The sequence below is a fragment of the Littorina saxatilis genome, linkage group LG5, assembly GCF_037325665.1.
Source record: "Littorina saxatilis isolate snail1 linkage group LG5, US_GU_Lsax_2.0, whole genome shotgun sequence".
In the NCBI taxonomy this organism is placed as follows: Eukaryota; Metazoa; Mollusca; class Gastropoda; order Littorinimorpha; family Littorinidae; genus Littorina; species Littorina saxatilis.
Genome location: NC_090249.1, coordinates 44,323,842 through 44,340,066, shown reverse-complemented (window position 1 = coordinate 44,340,066; position 16,225 = coordinate 44,323,842). Strand labels below are relative to the sequence as shown.

Below are 16,225 nucleotides of genomic sequence, written 5' to 3'. Positions count from 1 at the left end.
CTGCGTATATGTGGGAGTTTGTCTATCTGTGTGTACCTGTGCCTGTCTGTCTGTCTGTTCTTTTGTTCTTCTGTTTTTCTGTCTGTGTCTGTACATGTTTGTCTGTCGAACATCGTACCAATATGTCTTTCTTTTCTCTGGTAAAATGCGAGATTTTTGTTTTGAAAACTTTAAAAAGTGTATTTATAAGAGATGTTTTTGCTTTTAAAAGAGACGTTTCCGGCTACCCACCCTTCCCCTAAAAAAAGAAAGTATACAAAATAGTTAAGAATGGGTTTTTTTTGCGGATGAGCCGTTTTGGCATTATTAATTCTTACATTGTTCTGCCCTATAATGGGAGTTTCTTGTTCGCATTTTTGCCTTGATTGTGTTTTCTGCATCTATATTGCTCTAGCCCGCGAAAAATCAATAGATGACTTCGATTTTGCGCTTGACTCACATAAAAGTGATTGAAAGGAAGGGGCGGAGTTGGAAGACTGCTGCAGGCTCCAACAATATAACACAAAGGAAGTGCCTTGCTTTCACACATATTTTTGAGATAATCATTGTTTCTCAGAAAACCGTTATTTTCTTCTCAAAATGGCTTCACTTTTTTTAATCTTTTTCTTTTAATCTTTCCGTTTTTGTTTATTGCTCTCTATTCATGATTTTTGGTTTGCTTGTTGTTGTTGTTTGTTATTGTTGTTTGTGTGTGGGTGTTTTTTGTTTGTTTTTTATTTGACATTGTGTCGCTCTTTCTTCCCTTTCTTTCGTGATATTTGTATCTTTGTTTCTTGGACCTGTTCTTGTTGCTGGCGCTGCTGCCGCCATTTTTCTGACAGCTTTACAAAGCCTATGGATTATTTTGCCGTACAGCTTTTGTGGCAGAAGTTTTAAAGCATAGATTCCCAGTAATCAATATGGAAAGGGACAAAAAAAGGTTGTTTTGGTCTAAACCACTGACGTCTAGTTTCCCTCGAATTCTGTCAATTCCAGCCTTCCTCTCTTCAGATTGAATTATTCAACTAACGGCTTCTACATTGGGTGTCTGCCTATGTGTGGGTTGGGGGGGATGGGTGATGGTGTGTGTGTGTGTGTGTGTATGTGTGTGTGAGTGTGTATGTGTGTGTATGTATATATATATATATATATATGTGTGTGTGTGTGTGTGTGTATGTGTGTGTATGTATATGTGTGTATGTGTGTGTGTGTGTGTGTGTGTGTGTGTGTGTGTGTGTGTGTGAGTGAGTGAGTGAGTGAGTGTGTATGTGTGTATGTATGTATGTGTGTGTGTGTGTGTGTGTATGTGTGTGTGGTTGTGTGTGTGTGTGTTTGCATGTGTGTGCGTATGTGTGTGTGTGCGTGTACGTGTGCGTTTTGTGAATATATATATATATATAATTATGTATATATCTATATATAAATAAATATATATGTCTCCATGTATCTTCCCATCTTGTTATGAGACCTGAAGTAACAACGAATAGTATACTGGTTGCATAAAGTGCTTGCTTTTGTAATAATATTCGAAACGGACTATGACTAAACTTTCGATAGACAGAACGACTAGCATACACGCTCACACACACACAAATGATATCATTCTTTTTTCTTTTCTCTCTCTCTCTCTCTCTCTCTCTCTCTCTCTCTCTCTCTCTCTCTCTCTCTCTCTCTCTCTCTCTCTCTCTCTCTCTCTCTCTCTCTCTCTCTCTCTCTCTCTCTTTGCTGCTATGCACTGCTAACCATTTTCAAGCGATTCTTCTTCCCACCTAGACTCCTGAAGTCGCAGTTGCATTATTCATTTTATGGATCGAAAGAAAATATTGTATGTAATATAAATAGCTACATTAAATACGAATTTGTATTCATCTCTTGACACTAAAGGTTTCCAGTTAGTTCTCGCGTTCTCTCATATTAATGCCAGAAGTATACGATAACACAGTGTTTCGTATTCCGAAAAGATGTCTTCAAATTGAGAGGATGAAAACGTAAAACGGAAAGATGGAGATACCATACACGTACAACATCTCTCTCTCTCTCTCTCTCTCTCTCTCTCTCTCTCTCTCTCTCTCTCTCTCTCTCTCTCTCTCTCTCTCTCTATCTGTCTGTCTGTCTATCTGTCTGTCTGTCTGTCTCTCTGTGTCTCTCACTGTGTGTGTTTGTACGTCTGTCTGTCTCTCTCTTCTCTCTCTCTCTCTCTCTCTCTCTCTCTCTCTCTCTCTCTCTCTCTCTCTCTCTCTCTCTCTGATAGTATTCGCTGAATTAAACTGAATTCCTTATCATGTGTTCTCCTTGCCTTGCTTGTATGTGTAGTGTTCTCCATGTATTTTATATTGTTAATGACTGCTTCGTCGTCATCATCTTCATCAGCAGCAGCAGCAGCAGCAGCATTCCCATCATTATCATCATCATCATCATCTGAAGCGTGTGTATATTAGTGGGTATTATTTTATGTCTGCTTCTTAAGTGTGTGTGTGTGTGTGTGTGTGTGTGTGTGTGTGTGTGTGTGTGTGTGTGTGTGTGTGTGTGTCTGTGTGTGTCTGTGTGTGTGTGTGTCTGTCTGTTTTTGTGTGTGTGTTCGTCTCAAGATCAGATTGTTAATATCGGCCCCGCCTTAAATCTTGATCCGTGTAAAATTAAGTTCAGTTTAATTAGTTCTCTCTCTCCCCCATATCTCTCTCTCTCTCTCTCTCTCTCTCTCTCTCTCTCTCTCTCTCTCTCTCTCTCTCTCTCTCTCTCTCTCTCTCTCTCTCTCTTCATCTTCGCCTGCCAAGCCTATTCAAATATAAGACAACAGTTTTCTTTAAACATTCTATTCAATAATTGTTTGAGAGCTAGAAATGTTGTCAACTTAATGAATATTGAAAAGCAGAAAATGCTGGCATCATTTATTTTTGATTGTTTAAAACTTAGACAAGAGCTGATTGCAAATCCTGAACAATAGCAGAAAAGGCGACAACTTAACTACACTATTTAACCGGCTATGGCCGTCATTGTAATGTACATATTATATAATATCACAATTACTTTTTCTGATGGACTAGATAGTCCACCAGTATTACATTTATGTTTGTCCTTGATGTTGTTTTTGCCACGTTTTCTCCCCCAATTGCAAGGGGCATGTTGCCTAAATGCATTAAATTCGTTAATCATTAATCGTTAATCTCTCAATCTCTCTCTCTTATCCTCTTTCTCTCTCTCTTTCTCTTTTTCTCTCTCTCTCTCTCTCTCTCTCTCTCTCTCTCTCTCTCTCTCTCTCTCTCTCTCTCTCTCTCTCTCATACCCCACACTATAGAGTAGGAGGCTAACATTAGAACAGGGAGAGAGACAGAAATAGAGGGAGAAAGAGACCGATACATCGGTCATAATACAAAACACAGTGGGGCACAGGCATGCTAAACATTACATACTGCCGAACTGGTCGTGGTGCAATACAGTCTTGATGTAGTTTTTTTTTATTTGCCATGTGCTGGATTTTGACGGCGAGCCCCGACTTGATAACTTTTTCAGATCGGAGTGATTGGCATGGTCGTCGTAAAAACGTAGAGTTGTGTGACGGGGGCCATACAAAAACAACATCACGACTGTACTGCGCCCAGACCCGGTGTAGCAGCCTATTTTGAAGCAGCCCAGTTTGACCGGGAGGTCATTCTGGGCTAGTCAGTTTTGACCCCCACCTAGTCAATTTTGACCCCCCCTGCAAACTTCAAGAATGAGTACATTAAGACCTTTAGAAACAATTATTATGCATATATGTACACAACTACGTATATCTAAGGTTTGAGGGGGGGAATGACCTCCCGGTCATAATCAGCTAGCCCAGAATGATCCCCCGGTCAAAACTGACTAGGCCAGTCACTTTTGACCCCCCCTTCAAACTTCAAGAATAAGTACTTTAAGACTTTTTAAACCGAAATAAATGTAAATGTGGACAATATTTGTAAAAAAAATGATATTACAACAAACAAACAAACAAAACCCCCCAAAAAACTAACTTGTTTTCCACAACAACAACAAAAAGTTTCGACGCTTCCCTTCAAACTTCAAGAATAAATACACTAGGACCTTTTAAAACGAAATGTACGTATAGGTTACAACACGAGTGGTTTTTTATATGGCTTGTATTTCAGTCAAGACCCAGCGGATGAATATCATCGGGAGACACGAGCCTCTGGCGAGTGTCTCTCGATTGATATTCCCGCTGGGTCTTGACTGAAATACAAGCCATATAAAAAACCACGAGTGTTGTAATCTGTATATCCCATTCTACCATCAAACACAAAGTGTAGACTACTAGCGGCACTGTTGCGATCTGTGCAGGGTAAAACTGTTGCCAGCGAGACTTAGCCCTTTTGCAACCTTAAACTAAGTGACCGTCGCTGAAAAAATAAAACGAATGAGTGCATCGATAAGTACGCGGTAACACTACTTTCAGACCATTTAAAAGCTTTAAGTAAAGGTTCATAAGTTGCAAGAAAGTAATGAAGTCGAATAGAAATTAATTTAGTTGAAGCGCACAATTCTTTTGTTTTGCGTTTCAGGTCGGCAGAACGGGCGAAACGGGTTTGGGACCCATTTGGCTTACTCGATTCAGAATTGATTCCACGTTGTTTTTCTCGAACGTGTGTAATTAGGCTTATTGACAGAGAAGCAAATCTTAGGGAACAAATATGTAGGTTTAGATTTAACCATTTGCTCCCTATTTGAAATGTATCTACGTGATAAACTGTTTTGCGAGTGTGTTTGCATGGATGAACTTAAACTGGTATGGGTGAGAGGAAAACGCGACCGACACGTCTGTCACCGCCGATTGATTGCATTTTGAAGGAATATGACTGGATTACGGAAAAATATGTGGACTTACTGCAGAGCCAGGCAAAAGAGTAGACTTGCTCGCAAAACACGTGAAACAGCCGATGTTTGATAGCTGAAGGCGCACACCGGCAAAACACACTACCGACAGATTCTCAAAAGTCGTCTGCTAACGATGCAAGGGGAGGGTACTCGTGTTTTTGTTTTGGTTCGCTAGCATCTGGTTATCTTGTAAGTTGAATGTTCGTTTTTTTCGACCTGCATTGCTTTCATAATGAAAGAAACTTTTGCTTATTGCATCTCATACATCAGATCAGTTCTGAGATTCATTTTTGCGTGCAACTGATATGGTTTTATGAGCCGTGCAATACGATTTTAGAACTTCATACAAATGTGTCACATTGTTCGGCGCGAGCGAGGTCAAAGGTCGGGAGGAAAGTAGTCCTTTGCCCAAATCGGAATCTGCACTATCATATATTTTTTGGAGTCCATGATGTATTTATTGAGCTATAAAAATACAACATATATACCCATACTGAAGTAACAGAGACAAAGAAGGGAGGTCATGGGATATACATGTATATTTATATATATATGCATTTATGCATCCCCACAAGTTTTTTTTTTGGGGGGGCAGTCATTCCCGGTCAAAATCAGCCCAGAATGACCCTCCGGTCAAAACTGACTAGGCCAGTCAGTTTTGACCTCCCCTTCAAACTTCAAGAATAAGTACTTTGGGACCTTTTAAAACAAATTATATGTATATGTGCACAGTATTTGTTGGAAAATTTTTTTTTTTTTTTAAATCAGGAAAAAAATCGAAAAAAAACTTACTTTAATTTTTTTTTTTTTTTTTTTAAATCGACGCTTCCATTCATACTTCAAGAATAAATACACTAAGACCTTTTAAAACAACATGTACACATATAAGTATGCATCAAAGCATCCCTAGAGTTTGGGTCAAAATCAGCTAGCCCAGAATGACCCCCCCCCCCCCCCCCCGCCGGTCAAAACTGACTAGGCCTGTCACTTTTGAACCCCCCTTAAAACTTCAAGAATAAGTACTTTAGGACTTCACAGGACGAAATGTATGCATATATGTATGCATCTATGTATCTCAACAGGTTTGGGGGGATGTGTCATTCTGGGCTAGCCCAAAGTGACCTCCCGATCAAAATCAGCTAGCCCAGAATGACCCCCCGGTCAAAACTGACTAGGCCAGTCAGTTTTGACCCCCCCCCCCTCCAAACTTAAAGAATGAGTACTTTAAGACCTTTTAAAGCGAATTAAATGTAAATGTGGACAATATTTGTTGCACAATGATATTGAAAAATAAAAATAAAAAAATCGAAAAGAAACCTTTAACTTTATTCACATGACGAAATGTATGAATATATGAATGTATCTATGTATCTCAACAGGTTTGGGGGGATGCACATTCTGGGCCAGCCCAGAATGACCTCCCGGTCAAAATCAGCTAAGCTAGCCCAGAATGACCCCCCCCCCCCCCCCGGTCAAAGCTCACTAGGCCAGTGAGTTTTGACCCCCCCTTCAAACTTCAAGAATGAGTACTTTAAGACCTTTTAAAACGAATATTTTCCACATTTACATTCAATTCGTTATAAAAGGTCTTAAAGTACTCATTCTTGAAGATTGAAGGGGCGGTCAAAACTGACTGGCCTAGTCAGTTTTGACCGGGGGGTCATTCTGGTCTAACTGGAGGCCCAGAATGACACATCCCCCCAAACCTGTTGAGATACATAGATGCATACATATATGCATACATTTCGTCATGTGAAGTCCTAATGTACTTAATCTTGAAGTTTAAAGGGAAGCGTCGAAAGTTTTTTGTTTTTTTTAGAAAATAAAGTTAAAGTTTTTTTTTCGATTTATTTTTTATTTTTTGCAATATCATTTTGTCCACATTTACATTTAATTCGTTTTAAAAAGTCTTAAAATACTTATTCTTGAAGTTTGAAAGGGGGGGGGGGTCAAAACTGACTGGCCTAGTCAGTTTTGACCGGGGGGTCATTCTAGGCTAGCTGATTTTGACCGGGAGGTCATTCTGGCCCAGAATGACACCCCCCCCCCCCCAAACTTGTGGAGATGCATAGATTCCTTTATTTATGCTTACATTTAGTTTTAAAAGGTCCTAGTGTACTTATTCTTGAAGTTTCAAAAGAAGCGTCAAAACTTTTTTTATTTATTTTTTTAAATTTTAGATAATTTTTCCAACGAATATTGTGCACATATACATATATTTTGTTTTAAAAAGTCCTAACGTACTTATTCTTGAAGTTTGAAGGTGAGGTCAAAACTGACTGGGGGGGGGGAGTCAAAATTGGCTAGCTTAGAATGACCTCCCGGTCAAAATCAGCTAACCCAGAATGACCTCCCGGTCAAAACTGACTATGTGTCAAAATGGCCTGTTACATCGGCTACGCTTGTTTTGTGCAGTTCAAACTAAGCGTAAGGAGAGCGTGCAGCTTCGCGACCTAGCAGATCCCACCCCGACCAAACCACGCTCATGGAGATCCTCCCACGTTGGCCCACGCTTGGCCACGCTCTCCGACAATTTTACAACGGAGTAGAAGCGGCGTCTCTGTCATCTTGAACACACGGCCAGTACCGTGTAACTGGCCTTGAGACGGAACGATCCAAGGGGGGCAATCTCAGTCATCTGAAAGAGGGAAATCCAAACGCAATCCGCTTTGTTCGATTTTATGGGCTTGGACGATAGAGAAAAATAAGAAAAGCAAAAGCTAGAGTCCAGTCTGGACGAAACTGCTATCAAGAACGCAGAATTGATTTTTTTTTAGGTTTTTTTTGTGCCGTAAGCGCCGTGTCGAGCTAAAACTGAAGTTGCGGCACAATTTCGCTTCTCGCACATCTGATGTTTGTTGACATGCATCAACGAAGGGGCCTCACTCTGGAAGAGTTTCCTGCTCCGATAAACATCGCGCTTACGAAAAAAAAAAAACCTCAGAAAAAATCAATTCTGCGTTCTTGATAGCAGTTTCGTCCAGACTGGACTCCAGCTTTTGCTTTTCTTATTTTTCTCTATCGTCCAAGCCCATAAAATCGAACAAAGCGGATTGCGTTTGGATTTCCCTCTTTCAGATGACTGAGATTGCCCCCCTTGGATCGTTCCGTCTCAAGGCCAGTTACACGGTACTGGCCGTGTGTTCAAGATGCGTCTCTGTGTGATTGGGGTATACATAGACAGGAGAGATGGCGTACTGACGCCACAATTACAATATCGTATATCGTGTGCCATAAATCGGGTTTATTTAAACCAGGTTCCTTCTAAATGCAAGTTTTTACATCACGAGCTTCAAAGTTTTTGACTTGAAGTGTAGAAAAAAACCTTAAAATTCAGTTGGAAATAACCGACGCGGATGAATGGTTCGTGCGAAGTGGGCACACAGTCTAAGAATGACCATCGCCACAGTTATCCCTTTCCAAAATGTACTTTTGATTTTTTTACTTTTTGTTTAGCTGTCCAAATGGAAAGATGCCTTTGCGCTTTTAAAAGATAAGATGTACGTGAGAGGGTTTACGTGATGGTTCACACGGGAATGAAGAATCAGGGAAGAAGACCTTAGTACACATGAACCATTTTCTTTCGTGACATGAATGTATCTCCATTTAGACAGTAAGAGTTTAGTGACATGTCCTATTTCCCGACCAGACTTTAGTCGGACGAATGGGAAGGAGGGGGGGGGGGGGGGGCTATATTTTTGCGAGTTCGCATGACTGTATCTGTTTGAGAGGAAGCAGACTCGATGCGTCTAGCCTGTTCTTCAGGCTATTATTGTCTCCCCCAGATCGACTTTTCAAGCGAGCGTTTAGCAGTTAAAGTTATACATACTGTGTGTGCGTGTGTCTGTTGTCTAAATAATGTAGACTTTAAACCTTGTTCGGTACCACCTCTAATTATCGCCTGTCCCTCGAGGAGAGAGTCTGTTCTGCAGCTTGTGTCTTTTCACTGTGAAACTCTTTTTCTGACGTGCAACAAATCAATTCGTCATAGCTGTTTTTCAGACACAGTTTGAAACGTCGTTTTCTTTGCGTTGCTTTAAGATGTGAGAAAGACGCCATAATCGCGAGGTTTTATTTTTCACTGTGAGTGGAAAAGCCCACAATTTGTTCCACCTGTGGCTTGCTAAAAACCACCTTTTTTCCGAACATCGAGCAGAGATGTACAAACTCTAGACCCGTAATCATATTGTCAAACTCGGCACGAACCACGGAAGGCAGGAAATTTGCTCCACACTTGAAGCATATTGGCGGAATTGGCCGAGTCAAAATCGAAGATTTGAGTTTCCTGTTTCACTGGCCGAGTCACGCGCTCTTGCGAAATATATTTCTACTGACGACTGTCTGCAGAGGAAGCAAGGCAGACTACCTGGCGCCATCATGTTTAATTGGCAAGACCCTCATTTAGTGTGCGTTGTACGTGCTCTAGCCCTTGTTTTTACGAAATATAAAGGCCCTGGGGGTGGGGTGGGGGTAGGGTTGCACAAGTATATGCCTTTATCGTCTCAGCAGAAAAACAGCATAACTATATGTACTTGATTTTATTCCAAACCAAATAAACTGCTGTAAATTAAAGTGTTAGCAGAATTGAATGATTTTCAAAGAACTCTTCGACACGATCGTTCAATCTTTCAGTCGCACATCTCGATGAACCTGACAACGAGGCCGACGAACTAAAATCAAGACGAGGGGCCGGTTTGATAGGTCAGCAACACAGTTAGTCGATCAACTGCAATTGAATGAGTGAATCGGATGTCATGAAAAGATGTCAGTCGGCCGATTGTACCCCTTCGCACGGAGAGTTGCCCGATTACAGCGCTGCCCCCGCCCCCCCCCCCCCCCCCAAGCACCGCGTTCGGGCAACCGCAGTCATGAGATGAAGCGGTGGTCCGGCTATCAGTATGACAACCGCGAGTCCACGCAACTGTTCAGTATGCATATCCTGATGAACCAGAGTGTGACCAAGCAGATTTTTCAATCTTTCAGGTGCACATCCTGATGAACCAGATCGTTCGATGTTTCAGGTGCACATCCTGTGGAACCAGATCTGTCGATGTTTCAGGTGCATATCCTGATGAACCAGATCTGTCGATGGTTCAGGCCGCACATCATGTGGAACCAGATCTGTCGATGTGTCAGGTGCACATCCTGATGAACCAGATCGTTCGATGTTTCAGGTGCACATCCTGTGGAACCAGATCTGTCGATGTTTCAGGTGCATATCCTGATGAACCAGATCTGTCGATGGTTCAGGTGCATATCCTGATGAACCAGATCTGTCGATGTTTTAGGTGCACATCCTGATGAACCAGATCTGTCGATAATTCAGGTGCATATCCTGATGAACCAGATCTGTCGATGGTTCAGGTGCATATCCTGATGAACCAGATCTGTCGATGTTTTAGGTGCACATCCTGATGAACCAAATCTGTCGATGGTTCAGGTGCATATCCTGATGAACCAGATCTGTCGATGGTTCAGGTGCATATCCTGATGAACCAGATCTGTCGATGGTTCAGGTGCATATCCTGATGAACCAGATCTGTCGATTGTTCAGGCCGCACATCATGTGGAACCAGATCTGTCGATGGTTCAGGTGCACATCATGTGTAACCAGATCTGTCGATGGTTCAGGCGCACATCATGTGGAACCAGATCTGTCGATGGTTCAGGTGCACATCATGGGGAACCAGATGTGTCGATGGATCAGGTGCACATCATGTGGAACCAGATCTGTCGATTGTTCAGGCGCACATCATGTGGAACCAGATCTGTCGATGTTTCATGTGCACATCCTGATGAACCAGATCTGTCGATGGTTCAGGTGCATATCCTGATGAACCAGATCTGTCGATGTTTTAGGTGCACATCCTGATGAACCAAATCTGTCGATGGTTCAGGTGCATATCCTGATGAACCAGATCTGTCGACGGTTCAGGTGCATATCCTGATGAACCAGATCTGTCGATGGTTCAGGTGCACATCCTGATGAACCAGATCTGTCGATTGTTCAGGCCGCACATCATGTGGAACCAGATCTGTCGATGTTTCAGGTGCACATCATGTGGAACCAGATCTGTCGATGGTTCAGGTGCACATCCTGATGAACCAGATCTGTCGATTGTTCAGGCCGCACATCATGTGGAACCAGATCTGTCGATGTGTCAGGTGCACATCCTCATGAACCAGATCTTTCGATGTTTCAGGTGCACATCCTCATGAACCAGATCTTTCGATGTTTCAGGTGCACATCCTCATGAACCAGATCTGTCGATGTGTCAGGTGCACATCCTCATGAACCAGATCTTTCGATGTTTCAGGTGCACATCCTGATGAACCAGATCACCGGTAAGACAGACTTCAAGCAGGACCTGATCAGCGTGCGCCTTGCGAGCATCAACCAGATCATCGACCCCTGGATGTACATCATCCTGCGCAAGAACACCTTCTTCAAGTGTCTCAGGCGCATCAAGAACTACCTGACGCGCGGCAAAGAAACGTGCAAGATGTCATCCTTGCACAGCCATCATCATCAGCACTCACATCACTCCGCCAAGAACTGCAAAGGTAAGAGTTTTTTTGGGGGGTAATGTTTTTGTATGGTGGTGGTGGTGGTTGTGCTTGACTTTGTATGGAGGCGGGGATTGGGGTGGGGAATAAAGAGGGGTGCTCACGAGGCAAGGTCTCCTCCTCGCACCCAACCATCATCAGTATTCCCACAGCTCTGCTGAGAAGTGAGAAGATACGTGGTGGTTGCTTTATTTGGGGGGGGGGGGGGGGGTGAGATGCGAAGGGAGATTGGAGAGACTTGGATTTTGGGTGTGTTGCTTTTTTGCTTTTGTTTGTTGGATTTAGTAGTTTTCTTTGTGCAGTTCTTGTTATCTTTTTGTTGTTGTTTGTTTACCTTGTTGTTTGTTTGTTTTGTGTGGTGGTGGTTTTTCTTGGGGTGCTGCTGTTTGTGTGTCATAAGGCCTATGATGATGATGTTGGTGACGATGTTGATGACAACGACGACGATTTGAAATACATTGAATTTGATTTCCATTCATAGTGTCGAACGTCCCAAGACGCCAGAGCTGCCCGCCAGCCGTGAGTTACAGTGTGCGGAACGACAGCGTCGTCAGAGACCAGGCCATGGACCAGCTGCTCCCACATGAAGTCTTCTCCAGCCAGAGCCAGCCGTCGGCCTCAGCCCCGGACTACGACATGGAGATGTCTCTTAACGGACCCCTCTGTGACGGGGGGTACGAGCTGCAAGTATGCCTCGTGGATGAACAGGAAGGTGATGAACGCTGCGAGGACAATCATGAGGGGAAGCTGGGATCTGCGCAGAGTGATGGTTCTGCACGTGACTCCAGTACTGAAATAGGTACGGGAGATCTCATCAGTGCTGGGACCTCTGCAGAGCAACAGAGCGGAGCTGCGTGTTCTGTGGATGATGTGAATGATTCAGATTGTGATAAGGGTCGTTTGGACGGGTTTAAAATTGATGTTAGTGATAAGGCGAAAAGTGAGGGCTGTGGAGATTTCGTGAACAGTGAGCATGGTGGACAGGGTGTGGGAACTTCAGGCAAAACAAAACGTGATGATCGGAACTTCGACCAAGCTGGAGTCGATATCGACACTGCTACTGCGCCTAATTATCGTTTAGGTGGACTAAGCCATTCTAAACACGCTCCCGATGGTTTCGACTTGGCTGGATGTTATTCAAGTGGTTCCAACAAAGAAGAACGCGATATGGAACTGTGTCTTCTTGATGAAACCTCTGGGCACAGTTCCCGTCTCAAGAATGCCTGCACATCTCAGATTCTTGAAGGAAAAATGGAGAATTGTCTTGTGAGATGTGACCCTGAACAGCTCTCCAACGGAGAACAGTCTTCAACCTCGTTAAGTGAGGTCAAGCATAACACTATTCCGGACAAAGGTCGCAAAGGTTCTGTCACATAAACCAAAGATTCTTCAGTCTACGACTGTGTTCCTACAAAAGACAGTTCCGATTCTGCGAGTGTTGATTCTCGAGTCCTGTGAACTCAAAGGAACAGATTTGCCTGAATGGATCAAAGAGAAGTAATGTATCGCAGGTCATGGAAGTGGGATAGGCAACACCCTTTACACAAACGTTACAATGGCATTCACTGTTCTCCCTTTCATGGCCTTGACTGGGAATAACCAAAGACAATCATTTATGTCTTGTACACTTAACCTCATAAATATTCTTATGTACAATGAAAACCAATTTCCTCCTATTGCCGATGTCAGAATGAGTCTCGTATTATGATATATCAGATTACATCGTGTAATACCACAGAAAACCTTGACTCGATTTACCCGGATGTGATGTGATAGGGGAAAACCTGAACGATATTCTGTTACATTTGAAAAACATGGCGGATTGCTATCAGGATGGAAATGGAGCCTGAATTGCGTACATGTCCTCAAATGTGTGTAGCTGAGGAAGAAGACGAAGTTGAAGATAGAAGAAGAAAAAAACAAAGAAGACAAACAACAACAACAACAACAAACATCGACAACATCAACACCAACAACAACAACAACAAACATCGACAACAAAACTGCAAATACCTATCATTTATGTACAAAAAATGTTCGTGCCATTGCAATAAAAAAAAAACCCTTTGACCTATGGAAAATGAAGAATCAACAAACAAAATCTTTTTTGAACGTTAGCATTCCATAATTTATGTCGTTGAAAAATAGCTCTTAGAGCACACAGCGAGCCACAGCTGGGATGCATTTTTCATGATTACGACTAGGTATCACGAGGACAATCTCACAAGATTATGATCACCTTCTCCCCTTATGCTACTCTCCGTCTTCGTAGACATTTGGCTGTATTTGGGACCTGTCTGCGAACTTGTGTGGGCTATCTGCCGGAACAATCATGATAATTTCTTGTGGCGGTGTAATATACGATTATATCTAATCATGTCTGGCAGAGGCAGGCGTGTGATATTTGTTCCATTGACATCAGAAAGTGTCGCGCACTCCCCAGAGGAAAATTACCGGGGAAGATAATTGCGGTTGTTTATGGCTGGTTATTGTGCTACAGTAAAACCTGAGTCTAGCGGACCCTTGTTGTAACGGCCACCTGCTACATACGGACAGTTCATCATGGAACGAACACGATTTCAACAATAACTAACCTTTAACGGTGTACCAATTACCTGTGAACGTGCGAAGGGGAACTATATAGAGGGCCCCAAAGGGGGGGTATCATCACGATCACGGGAAGGGAAATTTTAGCTTTCACGATCACAGTTACCTTGATTTTTGTTTTCACGATCACGAACACCTTGACGAATAGAGGATCATAGAGTGATACAGCTGTGAAAAATGTACGTTGAAAATAAAATGCTTTGCAATAATGCCCATCACGATCACGAAAACAAATGACGATCACGATCACGAGACTTGATTTTGTTGTCATCACGGATCACGGGCAAAGTCCCATCACGATCACAGAAATGGAAATTTCGGCAATCACGGTCACAGAAAGGTCAAAAAACGCCAATCACGATCACGATTTTAAACCCTTTGGGGCCCTCTATATAGGCCTGTTGATTTTGCAGCAATGGCTGCGTGAAGCATTCATTTGCGTGTTTCTTACTGGTAAAACGTTGCGTCATTTTTGATGTATCTGCTAAGTAATTAGTATTAATAATTGTGTGTTGTTTGTAATTAGGCGAGAACAATTCTTTGGGAAGCAGGAAGTCGCAACTGTGTCACTGTTGTTCTGGCTGTTGGAAATAGAAACAAAGATGTGACAATTTGTTTGCATTCCCTGCGTATTTGGGGGCAACATGGAATTATAACAGGATTAGGGTGGGGGGGGGGGGGGGTGTTTGAGGAAGAGCTTTAACTGTCTGTTCTGTATGCGTTTCTTTTTTGTTGTTGTCTGCTTGCATGTCTGTCTGTCTGTCTGTCTGTCTGTCTGTCTGTCTGTCTGTCTGTCTGTCTATTTGCCTGCTTGCTGCCTGCTAAGCTGGCTGCTTGTCTGTTTGTCGGTCTGTCTGACTGTCTGTCTTTCTGTGTGTCTGCCTGTCTCTCTCTCTCTCTCTCTCTCTCTCTCTCTCTCTCTCTCTCTCTCACTCACTCAGTCTCTCACTCCGTCTCTCTCACTCCGTCTCTCTCTCACTCCGTCTCTCTCTCTCTCTCTCTCTCTCTCTCTCTCTCTCTCTCTCTCTCTCTCTCTCTCTCTAGCTCTCTCTCTCTGCTTCTTGTCTGTCTGTCTGTCTGTCTGTCTGTCTGTCGCATCTATATTGAAAATTGTCAATAGTATGGCTGATAATGAAATGACCTGAAGCTTTTAAGTTACTCACGTGTTCCACTCTCACACATTTATGTTGATGAATAATACATGTAGTTAAAGCAGTTACTTTCTGAATACCATTCCATGTTATTCAAATGTTGTTTTGGCTCAAAGAGTGTTACATGTGCGTCTGTGAGCATGTCTACGCGTGTTTGTGTGTGTGTGTGTGTGTGTGAGGGGGGAGGGGTGTTCATCTCTCTGCCTGTCTGTTTTTCTGTCTGTGTCTGTCTGTCTCTGTGTTTGTGTCCACGTGTGAGCATGTACGTTTACTGTTCTTGAATCATTTGTATCTCTCCGTATGATGACATTGTCAATGACAACTCTTCTAGATTCCGAATCCTTACAATGCCCAGGTAAGCTTGATCTCATGTCAATAAAAATCCTCTGTCTTTTATTGTACTCTTCCCTTACACTTGGTCTTAAAATGCTTAAAAAAAAGAGCCTATAATAAAACTCTTTTTCAAGCACGATGTAATTGCGTGTCTGTACGCTCACATAACATACCAGAGTGTTGTGCTCGCATGCGTTTCAGGTGTGGTGAGAATATGATGATGATGATGATGATTGTGATGATGATGATGATGATGATGATGATGATGGCGACGTGGCGGTGTTGAGAGAGAGAGAGAGAGAGGGGATGGGGGGAGAGAGAGAAACAGAGACAGGGATCGTCTATCTTTAATATGAAAATCGTATTTTGTCGTAGTAGCAGTCGCGGAAAGTGTACCATCTATAAAGAAACACTCTGTCATGGTCAAGAGAAAAAGCAGCCTCACACGTATGCAAGAAAGTCACATCGAAGGGGAGACAGGACAGAGTGAGAATGGGTTTGATGAGTTAATTTCGTTAGGCCTATTGAGACCTATGCCAATTTGCAAAAGCAATTCAAGCAACGCTCCAACTCTGAACATGAAACCCAGGCTCTTGGTTTTGGGCACAATGATGTGCCCGTGGAAGGAATCTTTTCTCGCGTGTACAGGCTTGGACAGATCTCTCATGTTCGCTTACACGTCAATGACTTCATTTGAAGGAAATACAGGTTTGACCAGTGTGGACACAGAAGCT

General features: G+C 42.7%; 1 protein-coding gene across 2 annotated transcripts in view; it reads left to right on the top strand.

Annotated features, from left to right (window-relative positions):
* The window catches only part of LOC138967229 (uncharacterized), a 36,341-nt gene extending 21,657 nt beyond the window's left edge, over positions 1–14,684 (top strand). For both annotated transcript variants that reach the window (XM_070339750.1, XM_070339749.1), the window contains exons 3-4: positions 11,151–11,397; positions 11,882–14,684. In XM_070339750.1, the coding sequence (XP_070195851.1) occupies positions 11,151–11,397; positions 11,882–12,777 (1,143 nt within the window). In that variant the 3' untranslated portion in view covers positions 12,778–14,684. The remainder of the gene's footprint in view (positions 1–11,150; positions 11,398–11,881) is intronic.
* Positions 14,685–16,225: the final 1,541 nt, after the last annotated feature.